This window comes from Nuphar pumila, chromosome 7 (genome assembly GCF_984573655.1).
Source record: "Nuphar pumila chromosome 7, dmNupPumi1.hap1.1, whole genome shotgun sequence".
Classification (NCBI taxonomy): domain Eukaryota; kingdom Viridiplantae; phylum Streptophyta; class Magnoliopsida; order Nymphaeales; family Nymphaeaceae; genus Nuphar; species Nuphar pumila.
The window spans coordinates 107,482,210-107,498,451 of record NC_143255.1 but is presented as its reverse complement, the minus strand read 5'-3'; the positions used below and the strand labels follow the sequence as shown (position 1 = coordinate 107,498,451).

The 16,242-nt window shown below is 40.2% G+C and overlaps 2 protein-coding genes across 3 annotated transcripts; both read right to left on the bottom strand.

Annotated features, from left to right (window-relative positions):
* Positions 1–260: 260 nt before the first annotated feature.
* On the bottom strand, positions 261–1,804 carry LOC149832821 (basic leucine zipper 23-like). The gene is made up of 2 exons (XM_090012603.1): positions 682–1,804; positions 261–581 (listed from the first exon to the last, which is right to left on the bottom strand). Exons 1-2 carry the CDS (start codon positions 1,511–1,513, stop codon positions 553–555), a joined length of 861 nt encoding a protein of 286 aa, XP_089868729.1. The 5' UTR covers positions 1,514–1,804; the 3' UTR covers positions 261–552.
* Positions 1,805–13,674: 11,870 nt separating this feature from the next.
* LOC149832820 (basic leucine zipper 19-like) lies at positions 13,675–15,239 on the bottom strand. 2 transcript variants are annotated; one of them, XM_090012600.1, is made up of 2 exons: positions 14,062–15,239; positions 13,675–13,962 (listed from the first exon to the last, which is right to left on the bottom strand). In XM_090012600.1, exons 1-2 carry the CDS (start codon positions 14,900–14,902, stop codon positions 13,934–13,936), a joined length of 870 nt encoding a protein of 289 aa, XP_089868726.1. In that variant the 5' UTR covers positions 14,903–15,239; the 3' UTR covers positions 13,675–13,933. The 2 variants fall into 2 exon arrangements, with proteins under 2 accessions (XP_089868726.1, XP_089868727.1); XM_090012601.1 differs by having other exon boundaries at positions 14,083–15,239.
* Positions 15,240–16,242: the final 1,003 nt, after the last annotated feature.

Sequence of the window (16,242 nt, the reverse complement as noted above, 5' to 3'; positions counted from 1 at the left end):
AAAAGCATAAAAACATCCGAAACAATGGCAAGTAATAAATTGCATGAAAAGAAAGGATCTACTGTTTCCCAAACGTAGGGGCTCCCCCTTTTAATACAAATGAGCAACATAAACAATATCTTGAAAGTAGAATATGGCAGAATATGAAAGAATCATGCAATCACACAAGTATACGATCTTGTAAATAGTGGCAAGTAACAATTTGCATGAAAATAAGGACCCAATCTTTTCTATGGATTCAGTGTATTAAAAACAAAACGTAAGAAACAGCATCATAATAAGCTTCCCATTAACTTCATCAAACAACTAGTCACCACAAACTTATCGAAGGCTATAATGTACAAAGAATTGGTAGCCAGATGCTATTAACAAGGAGACTACTGAAGATGTCCTTGATGGCATTGGCCAAAAAAAGAAGAAAAGGAAACAGCCAGCTGTAGGACAGACTACAACCAAAATCTACAAAACACGATCCAATTTATTTTTGGATTAGCAATAAGGTCCACTTATTAACAAGCAAGAGGAACACCATAGCGCCTAATTGAAGCAGATTCATCCATCAACCCAAGCGCCACGAGCTCCTGAACAAGGATAACGTGAAAGAGAGCATCAGAAAACAAGCCATCAACAAACATCTTCAAGAATTAAATACAATTGCTACGAAGCACCTCATAACCTCACCTTTCTTCTTGTTCATGGAGGGTGAGACCACGGCGGGATTCATATCTCCATAACCACAGCCAGGAAACTCTTTTGACCCAATACCAACGTCGCCGGCAATTCCCTGGCATTGCACAGCCCCCATGTCGCACACTCCAAATCTCTGCTCGTTCCTTCCAGGCTCCTGCACCCCGCAGCCGCCGCCACTCTTCCGCGTGAATCCAGGGCCATGACAGGAGACGTCGTCCCCACATTGAAAATTACACGGATTCAGCACATACCCACCCACAAAACTCGACGAAATGTCGTCCCCCAACTTGTCGTTCCGCCCCTTCTGGTAGGGAAAAGACCCAATCTCCCCCTCTATCCTACCCCTGATATCGACGAGCAGCGACCTCAATCGAGCGTTTTCCGCCTCCAAAGCAGCCTTCCCCTGCAGCATCAAGGTCAGATGCTGGACGCGAGCTCTGAGTTGCAAAACCTCGTCCTCGAGTGAGGCGGCATGGGCCTTCTTCTTCTCTCTGTACTTCCGGACCGCCTCTCGGTTCCCCGAGGGGCGCTTCTTCGATCGGGACGGCTTCTCCACGGATTCGTCGGTGTCTTCCGTGGTGTTCGGCTTCTCGTCGTCGGCCGGGGGGACGATCTTGGTGTGGACATGGAAGCAGGTGTGGGTGTGGGTGTGGTCGGGCCCGGGAGGGTTGCAGGTGTGCGCGTGGGTGCAAGCGTGGGTGTCCTTGAAGAACTCCTCGAACACGCTGTTGTCAAGGGGACAAGCACCCCAGGAGAGGGGGTCGGCGAAGTTAGGGTCGGGGAGGATGTCCTGGTTGGAGAAATCGATCTCCCCGTCATCCATCTCGGAGAATCGAAGCTACCCAATTTGAGAAACGCCAGAATCTACTCGAAGACTATCAAATCCAGGCAAGAAAACCGCATTTTTCGAGGTACCCACTTGGAAAAATCGGGAACTTGGGTTAACTTTGATAGAAAACCCCAAAAAGAAGCCAGGAAAAGCCAAATCAATCGATCTTTCCGGCGACTAAACGGGATAAAACGAGAGGAGGGCACAGAATTTCGCTCAGTAGAAACAACGAGAGGGATTCCGATTTAGAGAAATCCTAGAAACCAACGAACCCGATCGAGCATGGAAGGCGACGAAGGGTGTCTGAGGGGGGGTGGGAAAGGACTCCGACTTTTAGTCGGGGAAGGGAGGGAAGGGTGGAGGGATTTGTTCACACGTGTCACCACCTCCCCCTCCTAGTGAAAGTGGGTCGGGTTTTGTTGGATATCCGATCTAGATTCGACGCTTTGTTTTCGGATCCAGATCCTTAAACAAGATTCGAACCTATGTTACAAAATATCGCTATCGTACCTAAAAACACGATATTTAAAAAATATCTCCCATTTTGGAATATCACGCTGCTGTCGCTATATTAACGAGATAAAAATAATGTTGATAGTATTTTTGTATTGTTTTTATTTGTATTATGTTTTTTTATATATATTGTATATGCTTTTATATATGTCAACGTTAAAAACCAAAAGTTTCAAAATATCAGGAGATTTCAACCTCTCCGAGATTTTCCACACGATTTGTGGTGTTAATGGTTTGCAGCTTTGCATCAGGGTCGGATTCACATGTAGTCATATTGTTTTCGAGTTTAGATCGGACTCGGATCGGTACTTTGTATCAGACTCATGCTTGGGTTCAGATCATTTATGGTCCTTTTTTCCTTTTGATGCTTGCAATATGCTTGTATTTTTATCTCACCCAAGAACCAGATTTTTTTCTACTTCATTGGATCATATTTGCATGTAGACTTCGATGTGGATCCATAATTTTATCCAATCCATTTGCACTCTTTGCAGTGTGTTAAATATGGGCCGGGTCGACTTAATGTGAGCATATCCGTTTTACTAAACCGAATTGAAGAGTCCAGATCCACGTAGTGCCTACTTTGGTGACGCCAGTCTCTTCAAGCATCGTGAGTGGCATACAAATAAGGCCCAAACGCAAAAGATGATGCTAATAAAAATGATGGTGATATAAAAAATTGGTTCTAAACATATGGATACCAGATCCGTTTTATGTTTTTGACCCGGGTCCAGGTTTCAGTCCAAACGCGCCGAGATTTTGGAATTGATGTATCCATTGACCATGGTCTCTCTCTCTCTCTTCCTTTTCCATTTTTTCATAGTTAACCGGTCAAAACTCAAAACTTCATTGGGTCCCTAGGAGCAAGACACTAACTAGAACTAAATTTTATATCTTACTTTTTAGTTAAGTCAAATTTGATTTAAGCAGTTAATTTATGATTAAAAAACAAGCACAAACATAATAAAAAGACAAAAAAATGAATGAAAGAAGGCCCTATCTTCCTCAAATTTAGTAAACAATAGTACCTGTTATCCAAATCTGATCCATTCATCCCCTATGGCATCCTTATCTTCTTACCCTTCTTTGAGATTTCATTGATGCAACTTGTTTTGATTAAATTGGACTCCATAGATGTGATCCATAGTGAAGATCAACATTTAAATTGGATTTTGGTGAGTCAAAAATCAAGAGTTTGATAAGGATAACGTCCATACAGTTATAACTCCCACTCGTAATGGAATCTTAGAAACCAAGTTCGCAAAACACGTTTTGGATAACTCAAAAGAGGTTGCAATAAGACAAACTCAATCAAAAATAACATAGGCCAACCGAATATCCAAGAATTTGATATTATTGTTTTTGATAGAGTTATCAAAAACGATAATCACTGCTTTTGTATTATTCTTTAGTTATTTTGTTTTGTTATCTAACTATGTAAGTCGATATTTTAGGATTGTGTATTCTCAACATTGTAAAACTCTATCATGTCTATAAATATATACTCAGCCTCTCGGTGGACAAGAGAAGAAAAAATGAGTTTATCATCATATCTGTTTCTCTTTTATTGTATCAGAGCTATCAACCTCTAACGAGTTCTCAATGGCTTACTCATCGTCTTTCTTCTCTCCTATGACCCAGTGGAATGTGATTGACAGTCTTATCTCGATCAAACTAAATCAAGACATGATCTCTTTAAATTTGTCGATGGCTCCTCTCCTCAACCAGACTCTTTCATTGTCGCGACAGATGGAGGTAAAATAAAAAATCCAAATTATTCTATTTGGATTCATTCTGATCAGCTTGGCTCTCAACTGGATCAAAGCTAATGTGTCTGAAACTATTCTTGGTCAAATCATGAGAACAAAAATAATCCATGAAGCCTGGCTTATCCTGAAAAAAGTATATGGATATCAATCTTCTTTGAGACTCATGATTCTAAAGAAAGACCTGACCTTCATTAAGAAAGAAAACATGGATATATTGTCTTATCTAGACCGCATACAATTTCTTGCCAACTCACTTGCTGCCGCCAATCACCCCGTAAAAGATAAAGAATTAGTCCAAATAACTTTTAATGGTCTTTCTCTTGAGTATGAAAGTTTTGTGACCTCCGTTACCGCTAATTTAGCACTGTATACCTTCACAGATCTATATGATCTACTTCTTAATCAGGAAAAATGTATGTTTTTAATTCATGTCAACCCTTCTGGAACACCTGAACCCCAGCAAATTGCCTTCACTGCATTCAAGGGTCGAGGTCGAGGTCATGGCCGCAGCTTTTATCGAGGCCGTGATAGAGGACAAGGGAGAAATTTCTTTCCAAACATGTCTAATAGTAATCCTGTGTCCCAACCTCAAGGTGGTCGTGAGGCAATCACATGTCAATATTGTGGCAAACACAACATATTGTCAAAACTTGTTGGGATATTCCTAAAGCCTTCTCTGCCATCTCTTCAGTAATTCAATGATAAATACTAGTATTCTGATACTGGTACTATGAATCATCTTACTATGCATGGCCAACAATTCTCCAATAAATCACAATATCATGGGGGTGAGAAAATCATGGTTGACAATGGTAAGATTCTTTTCATCTCCCACACTGGTAATCTTACTCTGAAATCTCATGGCTCCTCCTTTGATTTAAAGAATGTTCTTCATGTTCTTGCTATCATGAAGAACCTTTTTATCCTTGAGCCAGTTTACTGAAGATAATGATTGTATTTTTGAATTCACTCCTTTTGAATTCTTTGTTAAGGGCCATCAGACATGCAAGATTCATCTTAGGAGACTGAAATCTAGTGCGAGACTTTACCTAATCAAATCGGATAATCGTGTGCAAGTGGACGCATATGCAAGCAAAGTAGCTTCTTTTGATATATGGCATCAACGTCTCGAATATGCAAATAAGAGGATTGTTTCTTACTTAAACTCTAGTCATGCTATTTCTATTAATAAAAATAACAAAACAAAAGTGTGTAAAAGTTGTTTTGTTGGTAAAGCTCACAAACTTTCTTTTGGTCACTCTTTTTCTTCTATGTCTTCCCTACTTGAACTTCTCAATGTTGATGTCTAGGGGCCTACTCCATTATCTTCACGTGAAGGTTTTCGATTTTATCTTCTCATAGTGGATGATTTTTCTCATTTCTCATGGATATTTTCATTGCATACTAAGTCTCAAGTGTTTGAGTATTTTAAGTCTTTCAAGTATGTTATTGAAAATCAACTTCAATGATCCATCCAAACTTTTAAAACTGATAATGGAGGTGATTTTATTAGTTGTGAGTTTGAAAGTATTTTTACGAGACCATGACATACTTCATCGGTTTTTGTGCCTCCATACCCCAGAACAAAACATGTTCGTTGAGCGCAAACATCAACATATCATTGAAACTGGGCTCAGTCTCTTACATACCTCCTCTTTATCAATTCCTTCTAGGTTAATGTCTTTCGTAGTGTCGCTTACATCAGTAACCATCTTCCAACTCTAGTTCTTAATTGCAAGACCCTGTACGAACTTCTCTTTCACAAACCAACTGACTATCATCATCTTTGTGTCTTTGGTGCTCGTTGTTATCAACTTTTAATGCTCTATCATACCTCTAAATTTTAGCCCAAAACTACTCAATGTACTTTTCTTGACTATGCCTCTCGTCATAAGGGCTATCTTTGCTTTGACCTCTCTCACAACCGCATCTATATTTCTCACCATGTTTACTTTGATGAATTTATCCTTGGGACCACCCTTCCCTCTGCACCTACTCTTTTCGAATGGGGTCTCTCTCAGACCGTCGTCCTACCTCCTCCTGAACCTCCTTAACCTCCTTAACCACTTCCTCCTGATTCGATGGTATCTTTTGATATTTCAGTCTCTCCTGCTTCGTCGGCTCCTACCTCTCTTGTGAACCACATTCCTGCCACTGACCCACTGGTTTCTTCTTCGCCACTGCCCTCTTCTTCCCCTATCCTTGACTCCATCGTAACCCAATGATCACTTGCTCTATAACTAACTCCCTTAAACTCCGTGTGTTCACCTCTATCCGCTATCCCCTCTCTCTTTCTTGCTTTAGTTATGTTTTACTCACACCCGAACCGACTTTGTTTAAACAAGCTAATCTTGATTTCAAGTGGCACATGACCATGCAAGATGAATTTCATGCTCTCAAACTTAATCGCACCTGGAACCTCATTCCTCTTTTTCCTTATTATAATATCATTGCCTCCAAATGGGTGTTTCAAATTAAATGACACGTTGATGGCTCCATGGCTTGCTACAAAGCTTGTCTCATTGTTAAGGGTTTTCATCAAGAGAGGAAGGCATCAACTTTTTTGAGACCTTTAGTCCCGTAGTGAAACCTATTACCATTCATATTGTTCTTGCGGTTTTGTTAGATTGACTGATTCATCAATTGGATTTTAATAATACCCTTTTAAATGGTCTCCTCTCTGAAGATGTTTGTATGACACAACCTCAAGGCTTTAAAGACTCCTCTTATCCTCAGCATGTCTGTAAGTTGGATCGATCCTTGTATGATTTCAAGTAGGCTCCTGGTACTAGTGTCTCAACTCTTATCTACAGTCTTGCGACTTTTGTATCTCGCTTTCTGATGCTTTCTTATTTATTTTTTGCAATCACGGTTTGATTATTTATTTAGTCGTTTATATTGATGATATTATCATCACCGGCAGCTCCTCAGTTGCCATTAAGTAGTTGATCTAGTGCCTCAATATCACCTTTTTCATCAAAGATCTTGGGCGACTAAATTAATTTTTGAGTATTGAAGTTCATTATGCCTCCTCATGTCTCTTTCTCTATCAGCGTACATATGCACTTACGTTACTTCATCGTGCCTCTATGGTTGACGCGAAGCCGATCTCTATTCCTTTGAGCTCCACTACTCGATTATCTAAGAATGATGTTTCTCTTTTTTATGATTCTACTTTATATCATAGCGTCGTGGGCGGTCTCTAATATCTCACCATCACATGGTCTGACATTGCCTTTGGGGTCAACAAGGTTTGTCAGTTTATACATCAACCCATAATTACCCACTGGTTTGTTGTCAAACGCATCCTTCGATATCTCAAGGCTATTATTTATTATGGTTTGTTCCTTGCATGATCTTCCTCTCTCCAGCTCAGCGCCTTTCTGATGCTGACTAGGCGGGTAGCCTTGATGACCGCAAGTCTACAAGTGGTTTTGCCATTTTTTTGGGCTCTAATTTGGTTTCATGATCCTCCCGCAAGCAACGGATTATAGCTAGATCCAACACTGAAGTCGAGTACAAGTCTCTGGCATGTGTTGTGTATGACCTTCTTTGACTTGAGTCTCTTCTCACTGAGCTCAGCTTTGTTCCCTCTTTGCCACTTAGTCTTTGGTGTGATAATATTGCAGCTTTATATCCCGCAACAAATCCGATTTTTCTTGCTCGCACCAAACATGTTGAAATTGATTTTCATTTTGTTCAGGACCATGTGCAAAAGGGACATCTTCAAGTACAATTTATCTCCTTCTCTGACCATGACGGCTTCACTAAGCTTCTTCCTGTTTCAAGGTTTGCTTTCATTCGTGACAAGCTCAACGTCGTTGACTCCATGTTGAGCTTGTAGAAGCATGATAAGGATAATGTTAATAACATCTATACAGTTACGACTCCCACTGGTAATGGGCTCTCATAAAACAAGTTTGCAAAACACATTTTGGATAACTCAAAAGAGGTTACAAGAAGACAGACTCAATCAGGACTAACATAGGCCAACCAAATATCCAAGAATTAGAGATGATCATTTTTTATAGAGTTATCAAAAATGATAATTACTACTTTTCTATTATTCTTTAGTTATGTTGTTTTGTTATCTAATTATGTAAGTCGATATATTAGGATTGTGTATTCTCAACATTGTAAAACTCTATCATGTCTATAAATATATAGTCGACCTCTCGGTGGACAAGAGAGGAAAAACCGAGTTTATCATCCTGTCAGTTTCTCTTTCGCGGTTGACACGATACACAATTTTATAATTTAAAAATCATATTTTTTTGTTAAAAAAATGTGATCTAAGGGTCGATTCTTATGAAATTGACTATGTTGAATCCATCTATAAGGTCAGATTTGATCAAAAGAACTTGCATCCAGGATGAGTGAAGTTGAACTTCTTGTTATCTCATTTTCTTTGTGCATGTAGCATTGTAACAATAGTCAAACTTGGGCAGAAATAAGTCTGCATCAACTTTAATAAGCCTTGGACGCCTTGTAAACATTACCAAGCTTAAGGGACGTCACGAGTTCAAGACCAATAAGTGCACATCGGTTGCTCCAAAGTGAAAGCTAGGTATACTCCTTACTAGGCGTGCCAACCGGTCAGACCCCGTTAAAATGGGTGGGTCCAAACCCAGATTCAACTAAGTAAAGCAGGTATCAAATTTGGATTCAGGTCCAATTAGATTTTTATAAGAAAAACCATACCCAGATCCGATAAAAATTACATAAACCAAACCTGGTATATACCTGACAAAACAATATCTTTTAAGTTTTTTACATTGAAAATTGTGGATCTTAATCAAAACTCAGGTCAGACATAGGTTTGATATAAATTTTCTTAAACCATACCCGGTCCATTTAATAATCAGACTTCATGGGTTCGACTGGATAGTTTAATCACTCCTATTTTTTGTAACTAAACCTCTAGTTATTAAAACAATAAAGTAATAAGATTATAATAATAGTGTTAATTTGGTAAATAACCTTTTAGAAAACCTAAAAAAAAGTCACTTATTATTTTTAATTTTTCTTTTTTTGTCTTTTTTGCTAACCAAACTAGAGACTAGCTTCGGGTGGGATTCGACCCCGTTAGACCTACAGTGCGACTCTCGTATACTTATGGCCATATATTTTTTTTTGAAAAGCAAGCAGGGGTTAGGCCCACCCTCACCGGTTATCACTCAACATACCACTGGGTTTTGAACCTGCAACGTCCCACCACAAGGAGACGTGCACTGACAGCTCCTACCAACCACGGGTTGCCCCCCGTTGGTAATATGCTCATAGTTTACGTTGCAGTCCATGCTTTTTGTTCTGCCTGTGCATATTCAAAAGGATTAGCTTTTCCAAAATGGTGATTTCTAGTTATGTAGAAAATGTCACCGATTTTTTGAAACGATCATGATTTTAAGGTGGACATTTTGAGTTCCTGATATTTTACCAAAAAATATGATCTTCGCAAAACATCATTCATTTTGATTATTATATGTTTATAACAAAAATTTAATGTGTTTTTGCTGCATTTTTTATATTATTTAGATGTTTATTACTTTATTCATATTGATAATTCCTGATATTTTCCGGAGTATTTTCCAAAACAAACTGAATTATTCATACTAGAACGATTTTCCTTGAGATTTTTCCATGAACAAGATTCCACCCAAGAACTTAACATTCAATTATTGTTAAATATGGTGATTTGGTACAGGCACATTAGTCATTCGCAAAACTAGAAAGCAGCAATGCCCCCATATAATCCCATGTTTTTTTTTTTTTTATGATGAGGCACCCTCGCAAAGCGAGGAAAACCCCGGGTGAGCCCCCACGACCACCCTGCCTTATGTGGCCCACATCCGAAAGCTATGAACAGACCCGTGAGCCAGTGAGATTTGATCCGGTGCCTTCATCTTAGCAACCTCACAACCACCCCCACCGGCCATGTAGGCGAAGCCAGGGGCGCGGTCATATAATGCCATGTTAGAAGCTGTTTGAATCTCACTTTAAAGGTGTTCTTAGTCCATAATCTCTCTATTTTTTTATGAGCCCTTGCCGAAGTACAGGGGGGGGACCCACGACCACCTTTCTTGTCCATAATCTCTCCTTAAGAAAAATATTATACAAGGCATTTCGCGTTTTTTAATTCAAAAATAATTTGTCTCTACACAGAGAAGACAAAGGCCAGTTGAGATATGTACTTTTTTATAGTATATAATATATGGTGCTTCACATGATATTGTATGTATTAAACCTGAGCCACCACCAAATGGAAGAATCGTATCTTCACCTTTCCACTTTCTTTTTGGAACCTTAGCTCAGCTTGTTGTGAGTGCCCTCAAGTCCAAACCTTGTGTGATTGGCACGTAACAAAGGGACAGCTTCAATGAGAGAAAAAAGTAGTTTTGATGGCAATAGCCAGTTAATGCCATTCCATCTTATGTCGACACTTGAGAGGGAAGCCTTTTTCCTCATCTTTTTTTGATAGGCAAGCTGGGGGAAAACCCATGTTAGATTCCAACAGCAGACTCTTCGGTTAAGATAGTGCCACCAAACCATCCATCTATCACATCCAATTCCATGGAAAGGCGTTGCCTTAGGCAATTGACGGTTGATTTTCCCACTCAACCCTAAGCCCATCAGGCCCCTTTTCTACTTGGCTCTTCCCTTCAACACCAATCTTTTTGAAAATGAGTGCAGATGGATTTGAGAGAGAATAACTGAGGTTTGACAGTGCGGTGGGGAGGGATTTGGCAGGAACTCATGGGAGTGTGTAAATACCTCTTTTTTTTTGTACTAGGAGAAACCGCCCCAGGCGTAGCTCCGTTGGCTCAGCCTGTTGTACCGACGGTCGCTATCCTGCCAGCATAAAACTCTGAGGGCTTACCCTTGACCCCATGGAGTTGCAAAGCTTCAGCTTACTCAGGGGGTGACGCCCATGGGATTTGAACCTAGACTGCCCTGCCCATCAAATGGCCTAAGCCCCACCCCACTACACCAAACCCCTTGGGTCTGTGCACACACCTCATGCTTGCATCAAATAACCCGATATCACAATTAGACAGCTGAAAAATTACCAAGGAATTCACATTCCCAGCGTTGCAGCTGTTACTGACGAAACAGAAAGCAGGAAGAAATCCATGCCGTTCACAGTCCATTCATTTGCAATGCCCTGTGTAGCATAAATTTGTCAAGACGGCAGGTCATTGTTCAATACACTTCTATGAGGTTAATCCCTTTCCCTTTCCTGTTTCATACATATCTATGACATAATCATCACGAGACGCCTAGGAAGGGGTGGGTGAGTCAGTGGAAGGAATGGTGTGGATGGCAACAAGAACACTGAAGCCTAACTAAGGAATTAGATGTGGTATGAGTACCATTTCTTCTTCAAACTAACACAGAGCTTCAGCACAGGACAAAAGATCGGTGAGAGGGTTTGGTTGAAAGTTGTTAACATAGATATCATCAAGACAACAAATTGCATATGCGCTCTTGTTACTGAGAGGCAGACCACTTTCACAGCTCAACAAGAACTAAAGGGAGGAATAGAGAAGAACGTTCCCGTTCGTGGGTGCTCCTGATCCCATAAATGATGCAGTTTAGGCAAATATGTAGCAAGGGAAGAATGTTCTTGTTCGTGGGTGCTCATGGGGGATCCATGGCTTATTGGGTTAGAGAGATGGCAGATTGAATTGGACAGATACAAATAACATTATCCTGAGTGAAACACTCTTGAACTCCAGTTCATATCTCAGCAGAAAGCAAGTTTGAGTAATCAAGACCAAACCATGTTGGTACAACTAATTATATGGAGCAAAGAAAGGATGAACCCAAGTTATGGAAGAAACAATCAACAAAATAATGATTACTTTGGGGGAGAGGATTCCATGCTCATGGTTCTATACAAGACGGCCTAGTTGACAGCACTTGAGTATTTGGAGACTAAAATAGCACCTCGACTATCAAAGTGGTAGAGAATATTTGAGTTGGAGAGGGAACAGCATCAGCCACAACTGAATGCGATTCAAACGGTCAGCTGACCTCAGGGCCGGGCATGTCAAACAATGATTCACAACAATGAACAGGCATTAAGCAGTGTAAAAAAGAGGGAATGCAGAAAATCAATAAGACAATAAATAAAGAAATACGGTGGCTACAATGGAAAATAATTAAATTTGAATTCTTTGACACTCAAATTCAAACTGAACCAAGATTTCCTCTCTAACACACAAGTCCACACCTTAATCATGCATTTTTTGTCACATTTATATTTGAAAGAGAAAAATCCAATTTCCTGCTTAAATGAGGTTATGATCTACTTCAGATAGTTCATCATCCATAGTTTAAAAGTTGAAACAAACAAATCTCATTGTAGGTTTCAGTTGCAAGAGAAGCTGAAAACTAAAGTTAACAGAAATTGCAACCTTTCACCTCTTTCCTTTCTTTAAAAAACAGGCATTAATGTAATTTCTAAGCCAAATTCCATCATCTTATCCAAACTGTATCTGCCAATCTTCAGACCAACAGAATTCACATATTATAATCTCAGAAGCATAAATAGGATGAAATGCAGGAACCACCAAAGGATGTACTTTGCAACAAAATAACATCATGATATCAGTCAGGTCTCAGGAGCAGAAGGTGCAATAACATCAACAAAGGTTAACTTTTGGTACATAACAATAAAACCAAATTACACAGTTTAAATAACTGAAACACAAGTGATTTATAAATGTTACACAGATATCTTCAAGCAAGTTCAAATTCTAGGAAGACATATGATGAATAGTAATGTTGTGTTCAATAGGTTGTAAAATTATGCACATTATCCAAACCCCTATCGTGTGCATTACAAATTAATGCCATTCAGTATCTGAAAAAAATCTACAATGTGACTATCAACCACAAAGAGACTGAAGTTCCAATTGTTGAATGTTTCACATATTTAATCAGACCCCAAAATACAGATGATATTTCTTCCAGGTGATATAGTCTACGACAATCTGTATTTGTCACTATTTTCTTTTACTGTGTATATCAAGTAGGCAGACAAATCAGATAAGGAATATTCATTATGTTTTCCACATGCAAACGTCTTCACATGATAGCCTGAACTCGATAAGATTCGTGTAACTTCCCATTCGACCAACACAGGAATAGGGAGTAGAAAATAGCAACCCCGATCTTGAAACCAAACAATTAAGTTTCGGAAAGTGGGATGTGAACTCCAGATTACCCTTAACCAAAGATCTGAGAGGATTTTACAGACTGAACCAGAAATATCTCCAAAACAGAAAGATTTTTAGAACTCCAGATTACCCTTCACCAAAGATCTGAGAGGATTTTACAGATTGAACCAGAAATATCTCCAAACAGAAAGATTTTTATTTAAAAAAAAAATGCTGGCTCCATCAAGTTCAAATATATTACATATTTAGAACTTGGAAGCATTGCCTCTATTATAACAGCCTTCAGAGCAAAATTCACTCATTTAGAGATGTAGAATCATTCAATGAAATCACGTTATACACTTGGGACATTAATTAAAATATAGTGTAGCTTGGAAAACGTTGAATCTGGTACAGTTAGCCAGTTTGTCCCCCTTCTCGAGCATTTATAACATTTTCAACCTAAAAACTTTGAACTTGCTGAAAAATAAAAACAGAATAGCTTCTGAAGTAAGATAAGCAACATAAACAATATCTTGCAAGCAGAATACCGCAGAATATGAAAGATTCATATAATAATTCAAGTATGTAATCTCGAAAACAATCGCAAGTAACAACTTGCATGAAATTAAGGACCTAACATGATCCCCAGGTAGGATTCAGTGAATAAAAAACCACGGCGCAAGAAAAAACCGTCACGGTAAACTTTCCATTAACTTCATCAAACAACTAGTCACCACTAACTTATTGAAGGCCATAACGTACAAAGAAGTGGTAACCAGATTCTACAATGAAGGAGACAAATGAAAATTTCCCTGATTGTAATGGCAAAAGGAAAAAAAAAGTCAATTGTAGGACAAACTGCAACTAAAATCTAAAAACACGCCCCAATTATTAACAAGCAAGGAGAACACCACGATTCCTAATTGGAGCAAGCAAGGAGAACACCACGATGACTAATTGAAGCAGATTCAACACTCAACGGAAGCGCCACGAGCACCTGAACACAATAACACAAAAGCTATCATCAGAAAACAACTCATCAACAGGCGTCTTCACGAATTGATTATAACTGCTAATAAGAACCTAACAACCTCACCTTTCTTCTTGTTCATGGTACCTTTCTTCTTGTTCATGGCGGAAGAGAGGGCGGTGGGGGGCATATTTCCATAACTACAGCCAAGAAACTCCTTCGATCCAATACAAGCACCACTGCCACTTCCTTGGCATTGCACATCCCCATTGTCGCAAGCTCCAAGTCCCTGCTCACCGATTCCATTCTCCTGCACCGCGCAGCCGCCTCCGCTCTTCGGAGCGAAACAAGAGATATCATCCCCACGTTGCAAATTACACGGATTCAGCACATACCCACCTGCAAAACTCTGCGAAACGCCATCCCCCAACTTGTCGTTCCGCCCCTTCTGGTAGGGAAAAGACCCAATTTCCCCTTCTATCCTACCTCTGATATCGACGAGCAGCGACCTCAATCGAGCGTTTTCTGCGTCCAATGCAGCCTTTCCCTGCAGCATCACGGTCAGATGCTGGACGCGAGCTCTGAGTTGCAGGACCTCGTGCTCGAGCGAGGAGGCATGAGACTTCTTCTTCTCTCTGTACTTACGGACCGCCTCTCGGTTGCCCGAAGGGCGCTTGTTCTTCCGGGAGGGCTTCTCGACGGATTCCTCGGTGTCGTCTGTGGTGTTCGTCTTCTCGTCGTCGGCCGGAGGGACGATCTTGGTGTGGACATGGAAGCAGGTGTGGGTGTGGGTGTGGTCTGGGCCGGGGGGGTTGCAGGTATGTGTGTGGGTGCACCCGTCGGTGTCCTTGAAGAACTCATCGAATACGTTGTTATCAAGGGAACAGGCGCCACCGGAGAAGAGGTCGGCGAAGTTATTGTCGGGGAAGATGTCCTGGTTGGAGAAATCGATCTCCCCGTCGTCCATCTCGAAGAATCGAGGCTACCCAATTCGCGAAACGCTGGAATCTACCCGACGACAAGCGAATCCTGGCAAGAAAACCGCATTTTCCGAGATACCCACCTCGTAAAATCGGGAACTTGGGTTAACTGCGGTCGAAAAACCCAATCTTGTGCGATCTGCCCTAAGGTATACGTCGAAATGAAGGCAGGAAACGCCGGAGCGAGCGATAATTCCGGGGACGAAACGAGAAGAGGGCGCGGAATTGCGCTTGCTCGAAGAGCAGAACCGACGAGACAGATTCCGATAGGAGAACCCCTCGAAGGAGAGAAACCCCAGAAACCAACGAACCCAATCGAGAGAGGGAAGGAAGGAAGGAGGAAGTTCGTCAACCGTTCATATTTCCAAAATATCGCTATAATCCCAAAAAACAAGATATTCCAAAATATCGCCTATTTTGTCAATATCACATTCGTATCGCTATATTAAAACGCTAAAATTATTTTTTTGTAAAGTTGTATGTTTTCCTGAGATTTTCCTAAAAAAGAAATTAAAATTTATCTCTTATTTTCCACAATCACGAAATTTGTGGCATCAATGCGAATAAGTATTTGAAACATTGTTTTCAGATTGAATTCAGATCAGTATTTCGTATGGGACTTAACTTCGGGTCCAGCTCATTTCTGACCCATTTTTTATGTCTTTTCGCTTCTAAAATATGCTTGTTTTCAGTTTTCATCTACTGGATCCAGTATTTCCATCTCAAATTAGAACCGGATTCAATTCTACTTCGGATCTCATTTGCATATGGGCCTGATGTGGATCCATTGCATCTATTTTATTATTATGATACAGGTTAAGCATGATCCGGATTGTCTCCAGTCCATTTGCACTCCTTGAAGTGGGTTGGATCTGGCTGATCTGAGCGTATCCGTTTGAGTAAAACGAACTGGAGAGTTCGGATCCACTCAGTTTCTAAGTTGGTGACGCCAAGCATTTAGTGGGGCTTGTCAAACGTGAGTGGGAAGCAAATCAGGTCCAAACGCAAGTAAGAATGCTACTAAATGCCATGATGGTGACGACGATGATGTAAATAAATTGGCTCAAAACGTTTATTATCCAGATCCAGTTTACGTATTTGACCCATGTCTGGTTTTCAATCTCTCTTAGTTTTCTGTAAAGCAACTGGAATGGGAACCGATTTATGGATATCGATCGATTCGTTGGCCAAATGATACAGAGCCAACATTGATTCAAACATTTGAACCAATTCTTTTTGGGCCTCTTTTAACAAAAAAAAAAGGCCTGGTGGTAAAAAAAAAATGACTTTTACCTTGTGCTTGCTTTTGGAGTGACATGTGTTCTTC